The following is a 21,584-nucleotide window of genomic DNA, read 5'->3' as shown; positions in this document are numbered from 1 at the left end:
GGGTAAACTAGGAGAGATGAGAAGGGATGGCCCAGCAAGAGAGGGGAGTCTATGACTCAAGGAAAACAGAAAGTGAGTGAGAAACTCACAGTGAAGGATATGACAAATGGACTTTTTAGAATAGGAATGATTAATGTTTTCAATATAAAGTTGTTTATTCTGCCATGGACATCAGTCTTATATTAAAAGGAGCTCGATTAAATTCACTCAACGAAACAAGCTATAGGTTTAAAAATAATGATCATTATTAATTAATAAAGATCATTTAAATTAGTTCAACATATCAAAATATGTTACATATATAGGCACCCAAATAAACTGTAGTTCTTTTTCACACACAGCTACACATTGTACCTAGGGTACGAGACAGGGTTTCACAGCTTCTCTTTAACACAATTATTCTCACATACACCTCCCTCCTAATTGTACCTGGTGGGAATGGTATTTGGGAGAGAGTAAGGAAAATGAGTGTATTCCATATTTGTATAGCTATAACACCTAAAGAGGGGATATGCAGCAAGAAGTAATACGTAAGAGAAATCAAGAATTCAGGGAAAGTGAAAAATCTATAAAATATTGGGGTGGGGTGGAGTTGCCAGATAAAATACAGAATGCCCAGTTAAATCTGAATTTCAGATAAACAAATGACTTTTTAAGTTATGTCCCAGGTATATTTCTCCTTATAGATGTCCTGTAGTTTTATTTGCAAAAGCTGGCAGACCTAGAGTAAGGGAATGCTGGACTACGTTAGAAGTAAAAAACATTTTAAATGTCACAGAAGAGTATGGCTTGGGTACAGTGAATGTCTGGGTTAAATAATATTGTACATTTTCAGAAGCACTGTATTTAGAGTCAGGCTCAAAGCCCTTCACAAACTTGTATCAGTTACATGGTTTTTCAGACTACGAAACACATGATGTGAATATTCTCTCTCAACATCAACACTAGCCATAAAAACTTCAAGGAGGTTCTAACACCACTGTCTTACTAATTGTCTAAAAAAACTAGCTATTCTATCTCTAAAGGGAATTGTCATTTAGACCCTTAAACTTATAGAGAAACTAATCACTAGAGATGCAAGTGAATAGCTTGTCCCTCAGCTCCCTACTTATAGGGTCAACAGAATGAAATGCAGCCTGGGGACTCTTACCTAACAAAACTAGGCCAGCTGAGTCACCATATAATCAAGTGAGGCCCTTACTACCTGGCTTTATCAGGCAATAACAATCATGCTCTTAAAATGTCCAAATTTTGTTTTACAAAAGATCTAAGCCATCCACAGAGGCAATGTGAAACAATAGGAAATACTTTTCAATTTAAAAAAAAAAGTTTATTACAAATGTGCTTAACAAAATACAAGGTAAATGTACTTAATAAAGTTACAGCTTAACGTGAAATGTGGGGAACCTGTTTCATTTTTTTTTTTTTTTTTTTTTTTAAACATCTTTATTGAAGTATAATTGCTTTACAATGGTGTGCTAGCTTCTGCTTTACAACAAAGTGAATCAGTTACACATATACATATGTTGCCATATCTCTTCCCTCTTGCATCTCCCTCCCTCCCACCCTCCCTATCCCACCCCTCTAGGTGGTCACAAAGCACCGAGCTGATCTCCCTGTGCTATGCGGCTGCTTCCCACTAGTTATCTATTTTACATTTGGTAGTGTATATATGTCCATGACACTCTCTCACCCTGTCACATCTCACCCCTCCCCCTCCCCATATCCTCAAGTCCATTCTCTAGTAGGTCTGTGTCTTTATTCCCATCTTGCCACTAGGTTCTTCATGACCTCTTTTTTTTTTTTTTTTTCCCTTAGATTCCATATATATGTGTTAGCATACTGTATTTGTTTTTCTCTTTCTGACTTACTTCACTCTGTATGACAGACTCTAACTCCATCCACCTCATTACAAACACCTCCATTTCATTTCTTTTTATGGCTGAGTAATATTCCATTGTATATATGTGCCACATCTTCTTTATCCATTCATCCGATGATGGAGACCTAGGTTGCTTCCATGTCCTGGCTATTGTAAACAGAGCTGCAATGAATATTTTGGTACATGACTCTTTCTGAATTATGGTTTTCTCAGGGTATATGCCCAGTAGTGGGATTGCTGGGTCATATGGTAGTTCTATTTTTAGTTTTTTAAGGAACCTCCATACTGTTCTCCATAGTGGCTGTATCAATTTACATTCCCACCAACAGTGCAAGAGTGTTCCCTTTTCTCCACACCCTCTCCAGCATTTATTGTTTCTAGATTTTTTGATGATGGCCATTCTGACCGGTGTGAGATGATACCTCATTGTAGTTTTGATTTGCATTTCTCTAATGATTAAAGATGTTGAGCATTCTTTCATGTGTCTGTTGGCAATCTGTATCTCTTCTTTGGAGAAATGTCTATTTAGGTCTTCTGCCCATTTTTGGATTGGGTTGTTTGTTTTTTTGTTATTGAGCTGCATGAGCTGCTTGTAAATCTTGGAGATTAATCCTTTGTCCGTTGCTTCATTTGCAAATATTTTCTCCCATTCTGAGGGTTGTCTTTTGGTCTTGTTTATGGTTTCCTTTGCTGTGCAAAAGCTTTTAAGTTTCATTAGGTCCCATTTGTTTATTTGTGTTTTTATTTCCATTTCTCTAGGACCTGGGTCAAAAAGGATCTTGCTGTGATTTATGTCATACAGTGTTCTGCCTATGTTTTCCTCTAAGAGTTTGATAGTGTCTGGCCTTACACTTAGGTCTTTAATCCATTTTGAGTTTATTTTTGTGTATGGTGTTAGGGAGTGTTCTAATTTCATACTTTTACATGTACCTGTCCAATTTTCCCAGCACCACTTATTGAAGAGGCTGTCTTTTCTCCACTGAATATGCTTGCCTCCTTTATCAAAGATAAGGTGACCATATGTGCGTGGGCTTATCTCTGGGCTTTCTATCCTGTTCCATTGATCTATATTTCTGTTTTTGTGCCAGTACCAAACTGTCTTGATTACTGTAGCTTTGTAATATAGTCTGAAGTCAGGGAGCCTGATTCCTCCAGCTCCATTTTTCGTTCTCAAGATTGCTTTGGCTATTCGGGGTCTTTTGTGTTTCCATACAAATTGTGAAATTTTTTGTTCTAGTTCTGTGAAAAATGCCAGTGGTAGTTTGATAGGGATTGCATTGAATCTGTAGATTGCTTTGGGTAGCAGAGTCATTTTCACAATGTTTATTCTTCCAATCCAAGAACATGGTATATCTCTCCATCTATTTGTATCATCTTTAATTTCTTTCATCAGTGTCCTATAATTTTCTGCATACAGGTCTTTTGTCTCCTTAGGTAGGTTTATTCCTAGGTATTTTATTCTTTTTGTTGCAATGGTAAACGGGAGTGTTTTCTTAATTTCACTTTCAGATTTTTCATCATTAGTATACAGGAATGCAAGAGATTTCTGTGCATTAATTTTGTATCCTGCTACTTTACCAAATTCATTGATTAGCTCTAGTAGTTTTCTGGTAGCATCTTTTGGATTCTCTATGTATAGTATCATGTCATCTGCAAACAGTGACAGCTTTACTTCTTCTTTTCCGATTTGGATTCCTTTTATTTCTTTTTCGTCTCTGATTGCTGTGGCTAACACTTCCAAAACTATGTTGAATAATAGTGGTGAGAGTGGGCAACCTTGTCTTGTTCCTGATCTTAGTGGAAATGGTTTCAGTTTTTCACCATTGAGGACAATGTTGGCTGTGGGTTTGTCATATACGGCCTTTATTATGTTGAGGAAAGTTCCCTCTATGCCTACTTTCTGCAGGACTTTTATCATAAATGGGTGTTGAATTTTGTCGAAGGCTTTCTCTGCATCTATTGAGATGATCATATGGTTTTTCTCCTTCAATTTGTTAATATGATGTATCACGTTGATTGATTTGCGTATATTGAAGAATCCTTGCATTCCTGGAATAAACCCCACTTGATCATGGTGTATGATCCTTTTAATGTGCTGTTGGATTCTGTTTGCTAGTATTTTGTTGAGGATTTTTGCATCTATGTTCATCAGTGATATTGGCCTGTAGTTTTCTTTCTTTGTGACATCTTTGCCTGGTTTTGGTATCAGGGTGATGGTGGCCTCATAGAATGAGTTGGGGAGTGTTCCTCCCTCTGCAATATTTTGGAAGAGTTTGAGAAGGATAGGTGTTAGCTCTTCTCTAAATGTTTGATAGAATTCGCCTGTGAAGCCATCTGGTCCTGGGCTTTTGTGTGTTGGAAGATTTTTAATCACAGTTTCAATTTCAGTGCTTGTGATTGGTCTGTTCATATTTTCTATTTCTTCCTGGTTCAGTCTCGGCAGGTTGTGCATTTCTAAGAATCTGTCCATTTCTTCCAGGTTGTCCATTTTATTAGCATAGAGTTGCTTGTAGTAATCTCTTATGATCGTTTGTATTTCTGCAGTGTCAGTGGTTACTTCTCCTTTTTCATTTCTAATTCTATTAATTTGAGTCTTCTCCTTTTTTCTCTTGATGAGTCTGGCTAATGGTTTATCAATTTTGTTTATCTTCTCAAAGAACCAGCTTTTAGTTTCACTGATTTTTGCTATTGTTTCCTTCATTTCTTTTTCATTTATTTCTGATCTGATCTTTATGATTTCTTTCCTTCTGCTAGCTTTGGGGTTTTTTTGTTCTTCTTTCTCTAATTGCTTTAGGTGCAAGGTTAGGTTGTTTATTCGAGATGTTTCCTGTTTCTTGATGTAGGCTTGTATTGCTATAAACTTCCCTCTTAGAACTGCTTTTGCTGCATCCCATAGGTTTTGGATCGTCGTGTCTCCATTGTCATTTGTTTCTAGGTATTTTTTGATTTCCCCTTTGATTTCTTCAGTGATGACTTCGTTATTAAGTAGTGTATTGTGTAGCCTCCATGTGTTTGTATTTTTTACAGATCTTTTCCTGTAATTGATATCTAGTCTCATAGCGTTGTGGTCGGAAAAGATACTTGATACGATTTCAATTTCATTTTTATTAAAGCTGGATTTATTGCTTTGGTTTATTGGTTTATGTTCTCAGAACTCAATTTAGACTCTAGATGATTTGCCCAAAGGAAAGCAGCTGGGTCAGCTGTGTGTTGGACTGTACAAGCCAAGGGGTTGTAATATAGGCATTAACTAATCTTGGCCTGTGCCAGCATCCCCCAAACATACAGAAAACATTCAAAAAAATACCTTTCTAACTTACTCCTAATTTCAGCAGGATGAACTTTCTACAAACATACCATGTTTTTTTTTTTTCACCTTTGCACTGAAATTCTACCTCTCTCTCTCTCTCAGATCTGCTAGCTTAAATCCTACCCATCCTTTAAGGCTTCTCTACAGTATCACCCCACTCCTCTAGCCTGTCAGCTCTCAATGGGGCCGCACTACTCTAACGGGGCATTTTGAATATTTGTGGGGATGTTCTTCTGGTGTCAGCCTGACCAAGCACTTAAACATATTAAACTGCATACTATTTTACTATAAGTCATTTTTCTTTTATTTCTTTATATTATAGTAGGGATATTATGTTGATTTTTAAAAATTAAGTGTGTAAGGAAAGATAAAGGACCAAGAATAGCCATGACACTATACTTCTGAAAAAGGAAAGTATAGAGGGGGTATTTCCCCAACCATATTTGGATTTTTAATGGAGCTATAGAAATTAAGAAAATGTTATGTTGGTCCAAAACTTGATTAACTGACAACGGAATAGAACAGAGAGCCCAGAAACAGGCCTACGCGTATATGTAACTTTGTATATTATAGAAGAGGCATGTCAAATTGAGGTGGACTGAGAGACTGTTCAATAAATGGACCTGAGAAAAAAGGGTTATCCATTTTGGAAAAAAATCAAATTGAATCTCTTCCTCACATCATATACAAAAACCAACTCCAGATGTATTAAAAATTTAAGTGTAGAAACAAAACTTAAAAAAATATGTGAATATAATTTAGCCATGGAGTAAGGAAAAGTTTTTAAAACAAAAAGCATTGACTGTAAAAGGAAAAATTAATAAATTTGACTACATTAAACTTAAGTACTTTATCTTAAAGAAAGTGAAACATTACAAACTGGAAGAAGATGTCTGCAATTCACATAACTGATAAAGGATTAGTATCATGAGTATATAAAGAGCTCCTAAATATCAATTTTAAAAAACACACACTAACAACCTAGTAGAAAAATGAGCAAAAGACAAGACCAGGCTTTTCACAAAAGAGAAACTACATATGGCCAATAAACATGAATTCTAACAATAGGAAGTATTAGAGATAATGTGAATTTATAGAATCTTTTATACACTGCTGGTGGGAATTAAATTAGAGCAACTATTGCGGAAAACTACTAAAGTTTTATCTACTAAAGTTAAACATGCCAATACCCTAATGACACAATAATTCCACCTCTAGGTTTACATACAGGAAAACTCCTGACATGTATACCAAGAGGCACGTACAGAAATGTCCACAGCAGCACTTTTCAAACAGTAACTATTTAGAAACAACCCAAATGCCCATCAACAGAAGAGTGAGTAAATCTGGAATATTCACACAATGTTATACAGTAGAGCAGTTAAAACCACTGAACCACACTGTCACATGTAACGATATGGATTAATCGCAGAATTACAATGTTAACTGAAAAGAGTATATGCTACGTGAACTTTTTTCATAAGGCTAAAACAATTAAAATAAAAATATGTTAAAAAAACGCATATTCAAACGCATATTCAATCTGCATTGAACGCAGATTCAATGAAATTATGCAAAAAGGGAAGCAAGACAATGACCAGTATGGAATTCAGGGTAATGGTTACCCAGGACAAGGGACACAGAAGGATGGTTCAGGAGCCATCTGCATCTCCAGAGTCAGATGTAGGTTATGGTAAAGGTCCTATCTTTTCTGTTGGGGGGCAGTTTCACTGGTAATTATTACATTATTTAAAATAACTAGCTAAACAAATAGAAGACTAGAAGGGGACCATACATAGATCAATAATGGAGAGTGTGTCAACGATCAAGGATTATGATTAGTCAGTTCATGCACCTACAGTTAAAAAGAAAGATGAAAGGAAAGAAGGAAGAAAAATGAGGACAAAAGAGAAAACAAATTATGTGTGCAGGATGTTATATATTATATATAAACTTCATTTCAAAATAGTAAAGAGGGCTTTGGAAGATATTTGTTATAAAAGGGAAGAGCAAGGTACCTGACAGGGTTGCAAAACACTGCTCTAGCCAAATGAGGGTTCATTTTTATTATAAATTCTGAACCTCCATGTCATGTTATATCACTCTTCAGGCACTGCATATATCGTCTGGGTTGTGATTTTTTTTTAATGTATTTGTAGTATCTCCCCTGGACTGTATGTATGTTTCTTGAAGGTTCTGAATTCTCCACAATGTACACTGCCTTGGGTAGAGTAAGCACTCATTAATTTGTCAAAATAACAAAATATATTATTTAACTTGGTACTTTAATTTCTTGAAGAATCAGGTTTAATGAAGACACTAATTTATGCCAGATAACTGCCCTCCACATTCTGGAGTTTATCAGGCACTCAGGAATACAACATCTGAAGTATCAAGAGAACGTCTACTCCTGGATGGCAGATGTTTAACTCAGTAATTTTGGTCCATACTTGTTTAAGCCTAAAATACTCTAAAGATTCCCAAGGAATTTCAATAGCTTCATTTATGTAATAATAATAGATAAAGTGTATTAAGTATTTACTATGGGCCAGATGTTTTGTATTATCTTGAACAAAGAAATTATTTTGGTCTCTTTTACCTATAAGGGAACCATGATTCAGTGAGGTTAAGAACCTTTTCCATGTCTACATTGTTGGTGATGGCAGAACAGTGATTTGACTTCAGGTGGTTTTACACCAAATTAGCCCCTTTCAAATATGTTATGCCACCTGGGGACATTTTCATGTCTTGATCAATTTTTTGTTTATTTCTTTGTTTTTTGTTTTTATAGGTCCTTTACATATAGAAGGCAAGGTTGCAGGGTTCCATTTGCCAAGGCCAGAGAAGGACAAAACCTAAAAGTTAAAGGCTTAATGAGGTCCCCACAGTAAAACTCTGAAATAAGAAGGGAGATAAAATGCCTTGAAATCTTTGGAAGAGTTCTAGGAAGAGATCACGGGAAGCCATTTAGGAGAAGTGTTGCAGATCCAGGAGAGAGATGGTGGTGGCAGAAACCAGAGCAATGGTAGTAGAAATTGGAGAGAAGTATAGAGAGTTGAGATATTTCAGAAGCAGAATTGTCAGAACTTGATTCTTTGGACCAGGGGAAGAATGTGGGAGCAGGAGGCTTGAAGGACAGGTTTGGTTTCTGAGTTGGTCTCTTAGTCCACCAGCAAAGGCCCTGGGTGTGTGTTCCATAACTCTCCACAGAGAAAGCCTTAAAAACGAGTACACTACTTTTCAGACAATTGGATAGCTGGTTATCAACACCATCATGGATAGCTCTCTGATGGAAAAACATTTTGGAGGCTTTGCAAGCCAGAAAATGTGTTCAGAGGCTGATGACATTCTTCTTTTAGGAATATCATCTTCTGACCATAGATTCAAAGACCTTCCCCATCCAATTTATTATTTTCATAGCTGTACTGCAGAAACGAAAACAAGCATAGACAGAATATATCTGACTATGAAAGGTACCAGTCTTGGAAGAAAGAAGTGATATTACGAATCATTTCTTGCCTCTTGGAAATGAGAGCAATGAAAAATGCTCAAATGATCTGATTTAGGTAACAGTGCATTCCACAGCACACTCCAACTGCAGGGAATGAATTTTTCAATGGCAGTACCCAAAATTGTGTGTTCTCTGCTAATTCCTTTTTATAAATCATAATGTTATTGTGTTCTGCCTAATAAATTAGTTTGGATAATAACACCATAAGCCTTGAAACAGAAACCCGTTTGATCAAAAGCAAGATAAATCAAGAAGGAAATATATTACCATCTAAAATATTAATAGAGCTGGAACTATCAGAGAAAAAAGATTAAGCTCTCAATGAGGTTAAATTTCTCACCATCTGACCATAAACGTTCCCAAGTGTTGATTCAGCATACAGTCTTTTCCAAAAGTCGTAAAAGATTGAACAGATGCTCCTAAAGGTCAGTGAACTACATTACAAATTTGGCACTAATTTATTCTTTTCTTCCCTGTTTATAGGGTGGGGGGTGGTGAGAGGCGAGAGGTGGTAGAAGAAGGGTCAGTTTTATCATCATCAATGGACACACGGGGACAAAAAATAAAGCTGGACTCCAGAGGAAGCAAGGAAGCTGAGCCTCTCAATCTGCCATCCTGCATAGAATGGCCTGAAATGAATAGGAGACAGAAATAACAACTTGGAAAATGATTTTGCAGAAGGTCTTCTTTTATCATAGAAGATGTTTAACCACAGCTGTGGTTGAAACACTCATAGAAAAACAATTTTTGTCAAAAAGATGTGGCTATTTTTACAAGATAAATAAAACAATCATTTCCAATTAGTTTTAAAAGAGAATGCCAAATAGAATATACATGGGATTTGATCATCTCACACGTTGGCACGCAGACACATAAGCATGTTAAGAACCAAACATCATGCTTTTAGCCGCTATACATTTTGCCTAAATGGAATTCCCCTACATGGCAAACATGTCTCCCGTTATGCAGCAAAATCCACCTGAGCCCAACACCATTTTCCTAAAGTCTAATTTCTTTCAATAGGCACTAAATCTTTTTATTGCAACCACCAGATGCTTTCTTATTGCTAGAAATGGTACAATACACTAACTTTTTGATATATACTCTAGCTTTTCAAGATTCTGTTGGAAACAAAATGATCCTTTATGACATTTTAAAATATTCCACCTCATTTATTACTTTCCTGAATTACCATCATTAATTGAAGGACCTTCATTTACTGCTCCCCCACCCTCCCTCCCAAAGCTAATCTATTCCCCAACTGCCTGCCATAGACTAAATAAAAGTCGGTCTATCATAGCAGCAGGGATGGTCATGCCAATTTCACAGCGTGATTTGGGCACTCATTTTATTTTGCAAATGACCCTGCCCTCCATCTGTCTAAGCCGAATGTCCTGCTTTTTCCAAGCCAGGCCTCAGGAGCAGCAGCACATGAAATAAGGAGGAAGACACAGAACGTCCCCCTCCTGCCCGCTTCAGCAGCCACACAAAATCAGAGAAATCTGGGGGAAAGCGGAGTCCTTCTATATTGCTTACATTCCCAAGAAGCCATTTGAAGGTGAATGCTTTCATGACGCAAATACAACTCTGAAAATCAGACTGATAGACTAAACATATAAGAGGCAATTTCCAGTTTTCATGTTCTGTCTTATCTTGATTTAATAACAACTTAGCCAAAGTAACATCTCAATATATAAAGACTTAAAATACATAAGGATTTTAAAAGATTGAGCCTTTTAGATAATTTTTTCCCCTAGAGCTAAGTGTCAGTCAGGCAAGCATAAAGGAGAAGACACCCTATTCCTTGATCATTCAGCAGCACTAGGTGCATCCCTCAAACCATGTACCTCTTTAGGTTGAAGACCAGAAAGAGCTGCAGCCAGAGAACAAGAAGCCTCGGAGTCAGATTACAGTGGTCTTCCTCACCTGCTTTCTCTGGGAATCTTGGGTGGCCAACTCAACCCCTTTGGGATGGGTGCAGTTTGTCCCTTTCTTGGTATTCATGCAGTGGAAGGTTCCTTGTCCAGTCTCAGACTTCAGAAAAACACAGCTTTGGCAACCTTCGCAGCAAGGGAGAAGAATGTATGAGTACATGAAGTCAATTGCTTGACAGTGTAGCATTCAGATGCCCTACTGAAGTCTCTTTTTAGCTCTAACAGGTGACTAAGAATTTCACCACCTCCCACTTATCACTTCCTAACATCTGCTCACAGCTGCAACTCAGGGAAGGAAGTTCAAATTCTGCTACCCTAACCAAGTTGCTTGATTGTTTTAATGGGAAAATAACAACCAAGAAAGCAAGACACTAGTGTTCCCTCAAAGCTGGGCCCTTATGTGATACATAGATTGAATTAATTCATCAGTCACTATCTCCTAATGAACTTAGCTTTTGGATATCATAGTTTAGCTGCTTCTTTTCTCCATCTGTGATATGTAGAATACAGGCTGATTATTAAGATTAGAGATAATATATGTGAATAGTCTAATAGAGTGTCATGCAATAAATATGGTTGATGTTGGCTCCAAAATGTATATACAGAAAAGATTTATAGGTAGCAATACTATTAAGGAGGCAGATAATGGATTTGCACTGAAGTCTTTAATTATATAGCAAAGACATGCTTTTAGTTGAACTATGTTTATCCTGGGTGGTAGCAAGGCCAATGGAAATCACAGAAGACTATGAAAGACAACCGCCTCACCTCAGGCCACCAGCGGAGGAACTGCATATGACAAATATTCATAAATTACAGCTAATTTTATTATCTTGAAAACTGCACACATACTACTACCTCACTGGGATAAGCCAGTTTTGTCTTTTGCTATCTTGTCTGCTTCTCTAATTCTTGGATGAAAAATTGTATTCATTTCCCCCAAATTCTGTAGTCTCCAGATCAGTCTAAACAATGGGTATTATTTCTAATTAGTGATCCAATATAATTTTATAGGATAATTAAGTCCCTAGTTTTTCACTGCCCCGTAATGGGCACTATTAAATTCAAAAGAATTTATACAAAAATAGCCCCCAAGGTAGTACCATGGAATCTAGAGCATCTATTCCAAACACATGACAAAGGAACAAAAGAAAATCCAGAATGGTTTCTTGTACAGTCCAGCAAATTTCCACAGAGATCTTCGAACTAAGAATCTGAGGGGAAAAAAAATTAAAGTGTAGGAAAATTTTCTTTTTAATTGAAGGAAAAGCCACTGTTTATCAGCATAACGATTTCCAAAAACATTATTAAAGCCTGACAAGTAGAGGCTAGATGTCTGTCTCTCACACACACACACACACACACACACACACACATCAGAGACTAAGTAGGTTGGAGAAGTAAAAGAGTAACAGTACATAGAAAAAGGAACACTTTGGGTCGTGCTTCCTCCTCCCCTCCACCCTTCTCGGAAAACACGTAGTGAAATTTGGAGAATCAAGGCAGTATGTAGGGCCAAGTTTAAACGCTAATATGAACTCAGTAATATTTGCAGTTTTGGAAAAGGGCGGTGGGGTGAGGTGCAGAGGCGCTTGGAACTAAAGCCAAACCTCTCCAAATACCAGATAAAATCCAAAGCATTCTTTCCTGCTGTCAACCTCTGGAAACGACAAAATAAGAACTTCTGGTCGCTGTACTATTTTGTTCTTAGAAAGTGTGCCCTCGGAGCGGCTCAAAGACAGAAGCTCTACTCTAATTCTGGGAGAATACGAAGCTGACATTCATTCCTCTTTACCCATTCCCGTTTCTTTCACTAAAATAACGTGGAACGACAATATTTGTATGCATTGCACAGTGCATAAGGCTCAAAAACGGAAGGGACTTCGGACCATAAACCTTCCTCCCCAGCGCCAGGGACCGAGGTGACACAACAACCCTCATTTACCATACGAAGGAAAGGCGACCGCGCGACCTCACCCGAGGGTCCGTGCGGCAGAGACTACGCCTCCCAGCATGCAGCACGGCCACGTCCCGACGCCGGCGCCATCGGACCGGTGCATGCCGGGAAGTAGAGTTTTTCCGTCTCTGAACGGCCCGGAGACGTTTCCTCTCTCCTCTAACGCCGCTCACACTCTGCAGTCTTCAGAGGCCAGGCCAATAATAGGCACACTCATATTCGTGACTGTTTTAAATCCCAGGTTGGTCGTTCCGCTGCAAAGTAACTTTGGGAGCACGCAAAAAAAAAAAAAAAAAAAAGCCCACAAAACCCCCAACATTCTTTGCAGTTCTTTTCCGGTTGGCTTGTTGCCGTGGTAACGAGCACACACAACCACGGGGGCGGTTATGGCAGGGCTGGGCGGTGCGCAGATCCCCGACGGGGAGCTCACCGCGGTCGTGTACCGGCTCATCCGGGATGCCCGCTACGCCGAGGCCGTGCAGCTGCTGGGCGGAGAGCTCCAGCGGAGCCCGAGGAGCCGCGCCGGCCTGTCGCTGCTGGGCTACTGCTACTACCGCCTGCAGGAGTTCGCGCTGGCCGCCGAGTGCTATGAGCAGCTGGGCCAGCTGCACCCGGAGCTGGAGCAGTACCGCCTGTACCAGGCCCAGGCCCTGTACAAGGCCTGCCTTTACCCAGAGGCCACCCGCGTCGCCTTCCTCCTCCTGGACAACCCCGCCTACCACAACGGGGCCCTCCGTCTCCAAGCCTCGATCAAGTACAGCGAGGGCGATCTGCCCGGGGCCAGGAGCCTGGTGGAGCAGCTACTGAGTGGGGAAGGAGGAGAAGACAGCGGGGGCGAGAACGAGGTCGATGGCCAGGTCAACCTGGGCTGTTTGCTCTACAAGGAGGGACATTATGAAGCCGCGTGTTCCAAGTTCTCTACTGCCTTGCAGGCTTCGGGCTACCGGCCTGACCTTTCCTACAACCTGGCTTTGGCCTATTACAGCAGCCGGCACTATGCCCCAGCGCTGAAGCATATCGCCGACATTATTGAGCGTGGCATCCGCCAGCACCCGGAGCTGGGTGTGGGCATGACCACTGAGGGCATTGATGTTCGAAGTGTTGGCAACACCTTAGTCCTTCACCAGACCGCTCTGGTGGAAGCCTTCAACCTCAAGGCCGCCATAGAATACCAACTGAGAAACTCTGAGGCGGCCCAGGAAGCCCTCACGGATATGCCTCCGAGGGCAGAGGAAGAGTTAGACCCTGTGACCCTGCACAACCAGGCGCTAATGAACATGGATGCCAGGCCTACAGAAGGGTTTGAGAAGCTACAGTTTTTGCTCCAACAGAATCCCTTTCCCCCAGAGACCTTTGGCAACCTGTTGCTGCTCTACTGTAAATATGAGTATTTTGACCTGGCAGCAGATGTCCTGGCAGAGAATGCCCATTTGACTTACAGGTTCCTCACACCCTATCTCTATGACTTCTTGGATGCCATGATCACTTGCCAGACAGCTCCTGAAGAGGCTTTCATTAAGCTTGATGGGCTAGCAGGGATGCTGACTGAACAGCTCCGGAGACTCACCATACAAGTGCAGGAAGCAAGACACAACAGAGATGATGAAGCTGTCAAAAAGGCAGTGAATGAATATGATGACACCCTTGAGAAGTATATTCCCGTGCTGATGGCCCAGGCCAAAATCTACTGGAACCTTGACAATTATCCAATGGTGGAAAAGATCTTCCGCCAATCTGTGGAATTCTGTAATGACCATGATGTGTGGAAGCTGAATGTGGCTCATGTTCTGTTCATGCAGGAAAACAAATACACAGAAGCCATAGGTTTTTATGAGCCCATAGTCAAGAAGCATTATGACAACATCCTGAATGTCAGTGCTATTGTGCTGGCTAACCTGTGTGTTTCATATATTATGACAAGTCAAAACGAAGAAGCCGAGGAGTTGATGAGGAAGATTGAAAAGGAGGAAGAGCAGCTCTCCTATGAGGACCCAGAGAAGAAAATCTACCATCTCTGCATTGTGAATTTGGTGATAGGGACGCTTTATTGTGCCAAAGGAAATTATGACTTTGGTATTTCTCGGGTTATCAAAAGCTTGGAACCTTATAATAAAAAACTGGGAACTGATACCTGGTATTATGCTAAAAGATGCTTCCTGTCATTACTAGAAAACATGTCAAAACACACCATCATGCTTCGTGACAGTGTTATTCAAGAATGTGTCCAGTTTCTAGAACACTGTGAACTTTATGGCAGGAACATACCTGCTGTTATTGAACAACCCCTGGAAGAAGAAAGAATGCATATTGGAAAGAATACAGTCACTTATGAATCCAGACAATTAAAAGCTTTGATTTATGAGATTATAGGATGGAATATGTAGTAATGTCTGACAGTGGCCTTATCATAATGGCTTTACATCTGTTTTTCACTCTGTTTTATCTGTAGTTAGCTATTGGCCTCTTTATATTTATTACATGTTGAACTTTGTACACTTTAAAATTATAAAAAATAACCAATATTTTGTTTTTAAAATCTTCACAAAGTGAAATATAAGAACTTTGACACCTAGAAAGACTTATGAAGAATTCAAAACTGCATGGGGACACTATTTCTATTAGAAATTGTTAGCACCTATGTTCCGTCTCCTTTGTTATCATTTGTACTTTGTGCATTTTGAAAGTCCCCTACACAAGGATTATGTTATCCAGGGACTTGGCACTATCAGGCCCAGAACTCAGTAGTTAAGGTATAGGATTTCTAGGCTTTTAATAATAACCTCAGGGATTGTGTGTCCTATTCTCACAGCCTACCCTCATTATTATATTAATTTTAATGAATACATATTATATAGCATTTAGGGTGTTTTGTCAGGGTTTTTCAATATAAATGTAATGCTTTATGTAACCAAAATACATTATAAATGTTTGGTTTTTTTTTTTTTTTTTCAAACATGCAAGAGTCACTGGGAGATCTTTGCCCTTAACAAAATTATGGTGCTGTGGTTTAGAGACAATAAACAATTGTCAAAGCAAGAATTTTACATGGTTTTCTTTTGTTCCATTTGTTAATAATTTGAATACATGAACAAGATATATTTACTGTTTTTTCATAACTGTGCTCTCATTTAACAATGAAGAATAGCAGAGGTATTGTGAGAACTCTTTTCTTAATTCCTACCTTTGTGTTTGCAATTTAGGATATGTTAATGCTGGAGTTGTTTCTGTGTGGTGGCCTCTCAGGTAAGGAAAAATCTAGACTATTCCCATGACCCCACCAAACTTCTCTCCCACCTCCATCACAGATGAAAAGGTCGATTCTGAAACCTCATCTGGTAGATTCATAACGCTAGGGCATGCCCACAACCCTTCCAATGAAAACCCCCCTCATTCTGCTTAGGCATTTTTATTTTCTGAAGCATACAAGAGCTTTACTGTTTGTTTCCCCACCCCTTTTCTCTCCATAAATCAACCCCAACTCGACCTGACTTAGAGAAAAACAAAGTAGCTTGAATTATATGAAATTGCTGATTTTGGAAGTGTTTGAACTACAAAACTAGCATTTTTTTATGGTTCAACCTAATAGCATTCTACTGAAAGATAGTGAACCCCTGCCATGATGAGATGATGATTTCTTTCCTTCAAGGAGAAATCACTTAGCCACATAGGTACCCAGACAGGGACTCACATAGGTACTCAGCATAAATCCTCTGTAGCATGACCTCCTGGGTGCTCAAATTCTATTAGATCTATCAGAAAATGTGGCTTATTATGAAGTCCAATGGTTTTGAATTTATAGCACTTTTCATCTTAATTATGTAAGCTGATACCATTTACCATTGATGTTTGAGCCCACACCGGGAGGACAGTCAGTGTTTAATGACCTCTTCAGTGCATCCCTTAGCACAATTCCATCGCTGGGAAATGTTCTTTAACAACTTTTGTACTAAAAGTGTTGCTGCTTCTTTATGCAGTAGCTCTGTGCACTCTCAATCTTCATAGCCCCTTAAGATTTGGAAAGTAAATGAACTGAAATCTTATTTTTTAAGCCATGTTAAAAAAAAAATTTTTTTTTGCACATTTCCTCTAAACTTTTTTTCTTAAAAAAAAAAAAAAAGCATAAAATGTAAGTAATGTTAACCACCCAAAAGCAAATGTTTTCCAGATTCCCTTTTGCAAATAGCCCAGCCTTTATTAAACCACACTTTATTTACCCAGGTGCTGTGTGTTTGTGGTTTGCATGTATGTGTAATTTAGCTTTTCAGAACATAAAAAGCTTTTCAGAACAGTTTTTAACCCCTTGCTGCTGGGCAGTTGGGATTTCCTGGTTAGTAATGCATCAGGAAATCCTGACTGCTCCTACCACTGAGTAAAGGAATAAAGGTCAATCATGGTGGCATTTGTCCCCTTCCTTACACTGGCTCTCCAGAGAGGCACCCACCAGGATTGATAGATTGCTGCCTGGCAACAGCAAAGACTCATGAACCAAGCCTACAAAACTGGCCAGCCATCAGAGCCCTGGAGGAGACTGGGGAAGGGTCTAACTCCCCAGGCACTTACTGTCCTTTATTTTTAGGATATACTTCTTTTAAACTCACCTTCAAAGTACTCACCTCTGCTTACTGATACTAATAGGCAAGTGACTTTATGATGACTCCACATTGCCATTTGAATGAAGGCTTTCATCCCTAAAGCTCTGATGAAAATCTTTGTTCTATGCTCCTAGAACTTCATGTACTCAGTGCTAAAAGCACTTTTCTTGACAAAAAAAGATTTCCCTATATTTCTCAAGCCTTTGCTTCTTTAAGATTTCTTCATAATATCTGCATAGTATATTTTAAAAAGATCAAATATTAAATCCATTATTTCATAACCTTAGTCAACCCATCTCCACACAAATGTTCAGAATATACGCACGTGTTTGTTGTACCCAAGTAGTTATTTCCATTTTCTCAGACATAAACAAAAACTTGTTCTGTGCAGAACAACCAAGCAGACTCGTTTGATCAGTGACATGACATGCCTACAAAAGGATTCATATTTCTCATGACAGCCCCTCTTTGAATTTGCCCTCAGCTGTGGCATGGATATTGACGCTAATGTCATCTGTGAAGGTCAGGTGTACAGTGGCTAACTCTGATCCATTCATGAGAAGCAGACAACTGGGAATTGGGAAAACTGCAGGGATGGCAGAGATCATCGAGCAATGAGACAGCTGTAATCATAGAAGATGACACTCCCTCCCAAAGTGGTGATATAGGAACATAGAGGTATGGCCTCTCAGACCTCAGAGGAGCACCTCAGGTGGAATCCAAACAGAATTGTCAGTGATAGGTTTGGCCTGAGGTTAGAACAATTTGTGTGTTTGTTGAGGGCTATGGGGTAGATGCCCAAGTAAAAAAGCTTCTAGTGAGATAAGGAAGGGCAAATGAGAAAAAAAAAATTTTTTTTTAAAGAAAGGGCAAATGGCTTGGAGGGGAAGCGTTAAGAGAGTAACTTTCCGACCCTTCTGCCCTATAATCCTTGCTTGGGCTTATTTCCACACTGGCATTCGGAGGGTTAGCAGTGCTGGAAGTCTGTTCAGGTAAGCAGAATATGGCTATCTACACTAACTGATTTTAAAAGGATAACATCACCAAAGACAAACCTTTCATTTCTGGTGAACATCAGCATTTTTAAATACAATCTTTGGTCTTATGTTCCTTTGTCTTTTTTTTTTTTTTTAATGACTATTGGTGATCTGGAAACATCTGGGAGGTTGTGCTTTCCTGAGGGTATTCTCTGCCACACTGAGCAGCTTCCTACCAATGGTGTGACTTGCAGCTCACTATCCACCATTCACTAACTGCCTCTTATCCCCTGCTGACCTACCACTGGGACTAATGTGGCATTTGGGGCTTTCGTTTCCACTTATTGGGCTATATACCCTTAGTATTAGTTAAATAGCACATTTTGTGATGTGCCAGTAACTCTGGGTTCTTGGTTGTCCAACCACATAATCACCATGACTGTAACCATCAAGCGCTATACTTATACCTTCATTCTAATTACAAAATATATGCAACTTTTTGAGTACCCTAATCCTTCAGCAGCAACCTTAATTCTTAAATTAGCAGTTTTAAGGAACTGTGACTTTCCAAAGAACCTAGATTGGTCTTAGATTATAATAAAACATTTCTTTAATCTTAAATAGTTTTCAATTTCTAGTCTCTCTACAGGAATATGTATAACTTATAGTAACAGGTTACTCTTACATTTTTAAGTACAGCTCAAAGGAATACAATATTAAAGTTATAAAAATGCAAATTTATTAAGTCCATCAAACACAGCACTTCCTTTCATGAGTTTCTATAAAGGCATCTTTGCAGGGATTAAACATTTACAGAGCATGACAGCATCTGGGACAAAAGGCTTCCTGGTATTTCTATGGCATGTAGTCATGAAGACAGCTGTTTCCCCTCTGTACTTGTGCCCTTCTGTGGAGGGCAATGACTAACAATCTACTTTAAAAAGCAGAAATTCTGTATACATCAGACTTACTACCCAGCACAAGCAGCCTAGAGCAGTGAAGCAGCCAGCACAGAGACTGGATTTTGTCAGACCTGGCTCCATCTCCTGGCAATGCCACTTCCCAGCTACTAACAGTGTGTGTTATTCAGCGTCGCTAAATCTCAGTTATTTCACTGGAAAAAAGGGGACGATACCATACATTTCACAGGGTTGTTGTGATAACAATCAGAACCTCTTGTCTAGGGTTAAGTGCCCAGCAGTGTCTGGCTAATAACGGTTAAATTAAAAAATAAATTATTAATGCAATAATCAATTCTAGGGTAGTGTTTGGCAAAAATACAGAGACTCATCAGAATCACTGAGACTGACTTAGAAGGGACCTCAGAGTTTTTCATTTTACAAAAGATATTAGGCCCAAATAGGAAAAGTGACTAGTAGTTTGGTAGAGAAAAATGGAGCATCCACAAAATTTCCAGAATAGAACCCTTTTCACTGTGTTCTTAGACTCAGAACTCCACCTTCTCCTAAGTTATTTTACAGCTTTACAGTGGCAAATTTCAGTCATTTTAAAAAATTATCTTTCCAGATCTAATGTGGACACAATGAGGTACAAAGGATGTGACAGAACTATGCAAGAATGGATTTAGAGGTTGTCCATCAGTCAATACTATGCCCAATCAACAGATCACATCAGAAAATGCAGCACAAGATGAGTTTACGAGTATACTGAAAAAGAAAGAGACATGCCCCTGAAGGCAAACACAGGCAAAAGTAAATGTGCTGGCAGTTAAAGACTTCATTTGTTTTTCTGATAGGGTAGCACAGGAAATTGGAGCAGCAAGCTTTAGCAAAGGATTTCCGTCTGGCAGCTGGCATGTTAAATCCAAGTAGACGTCATTTGCATGTTTAATGTTTGTCTGGCATAAACGTTGATTCATTGAAAAAAGGCCTATTTGTTGACAAAATGTAAAAATATGAGGTGAACAAGAGCATGTCAAGTGGAAATGTGCGCTAGCTGAAACCTGAATGCTCTTTCCTGGATGTGTTACTGGGCAGGCCCTTGTTGCGTGTTGCAGATGCCTGCCATTACTTGATTGAGAATCCAGACAGTACATGTCTCAATTCTATTGATGTCCCACAGCTGGATGGGACAAAAAATACTCTGGGTAAGAGTCAAGATTCTAAAATTTTGAAAATCTGGAACTAAATACAGTAAGATACAAATTTTAGTAAGAATAAATATAAGTAATGAGGCTTTAAAAAATCAGCCTCAGGGATTAATCTCCAAAATATACAAACAGCTCATGCAGCTCAATATCAAAAAAACAAATAACCCAATCAAAAAATGGAGGGGAAGATCTAAATAGACATTTCTCCAAAGAAGACCTACAGATGGCCAACAAACACATTAAAAGATGCTCAACATCACTAATTATCAGAGAAATGCAAATCAAAACTACAATGAGGTATCACCTCACACTGGTCAGAATGGCTATCATCAAAAAATCTACAAACAATAAATGCTGGAGAGGGTGTGGAGAAAAGGGAACCCTCTTGCACTGTTGGTGGGAATGTAAATTGGTACAGCCACTATGGAGAACAGTATGGAGGTCCCTTAAAAAACTAAAAACAGAACTACTGTATGACCCAGCAATCCCACTCCTGGGCATATACCCAGAGAAAACCATAATTCAAAAAGATACACGCAACCCTATGTTCATTGCAGCACTATTTACAATAGCTAGGACATGGAAGCAACCTAAATGTCCATCCACAGAGGAATGGATAAAGAAGATGTGGTAATACATACAATGGAATATTACTCAGCCATAAAAAGGAACAAAACAGTGCCATTTGCAGAGACGTGGATAGACCCAGAAACTGTCATACAGAGTGAAGTAAGAAAGAGAAAAACAAGTATCGTATAATATCGCTTATATGTGGAATCTAGAAAAATGGTACAGATGAACTTATTTGCAAAGAAATAGAGACACAGATGTAGAGAACAAATTTATGAATACCGAGGCGATGGGGGAAGCCGGGGGTGGGATGAATTGGGAGACTGGGATTGACATATATACCTACTATGTATAAAATAGATAACTAATAAGAACCTACTGTTTAGCACAGGGAACTCTACTCAATGCTTTGTGGTGACCTAAATGGGAAGGAAATCTAAAAAACAGGGGATATATTTATATGTATAACTGATTCACCTTGCTGTACAACAGAAACTAATACAACATTGTAAAGCAACTGTACTCCAATAAAAATGAATATAAAATAAAAAATCAGCCTCCATGGAGATGTGGCCAAAATGGCACATGCAGAAAAGACAAACTGTTAAATTCAAGTTCAGTGTGAGATGACAGTGCAATGTCCACTGTCCACCAAAAATGCAAGAGTGACTAAAGAATATTGGAATAAGGGAATCATTGGTCCTATTCTGGAACATTCAGAACTCGACACCTCAACTTTAA

The 21,584-nt window shown here is 39.0% G+C and overlaps 1 protein-coding gene across 1 annotated transcript; it reads left to right on the top strand.

Annotated features, from left to right (window-relative positions):
• Window positions 1–12,980: 12,980 nt before the first annotated feature.
• On the top strand, window positions 12,981–14,989 carry LOC133098993 (intraflagellar transport protein 70B-like). Its single transcript, XM_061202456.1, has one exon. It carries the CDS (start codon window positions 12,981–12,983, stop codon window positions 14,976–14,978), a length of 1,998 nt encoding a protein of 665 aa, XP_061058439.1. The 3' UTR covers window positions 14,979–14,989.
• The last annotated feature ends 6,595 nt before the right edge of the window (window positions 14,990–21,584 follow it).

This window comes from Eubalaena glacialis, chromosome 1, assembly GCF_028564815.1.
Source record: "Eubalaena glacialis isolate mEubGla1 chromosome 1, mEubGla1.1.hap2.+ XY, whole genome shotgun sequence".
Lineage (NCBI taxonomy): Eukaryota > Metazoa > Chordata > Mammalia > Artiodactyla > Balaenidae > Eubalaena > Eubalaena glacialis.
Note: the sequence above shows the minus strand (reverse complement) of the source record. Positions and strands in the feature narration are given on the sequence as shown.

What these genes read in the sequence shown, in the direction of transcription:
- LOC133098993 (XM_061202456.1), top strand. Translation starts at nt 12,981, where the DNA reads ATGGCAGGGCTGGGCGGTGCGCAGATCCCCGACGGGGAGCTCACCGCG.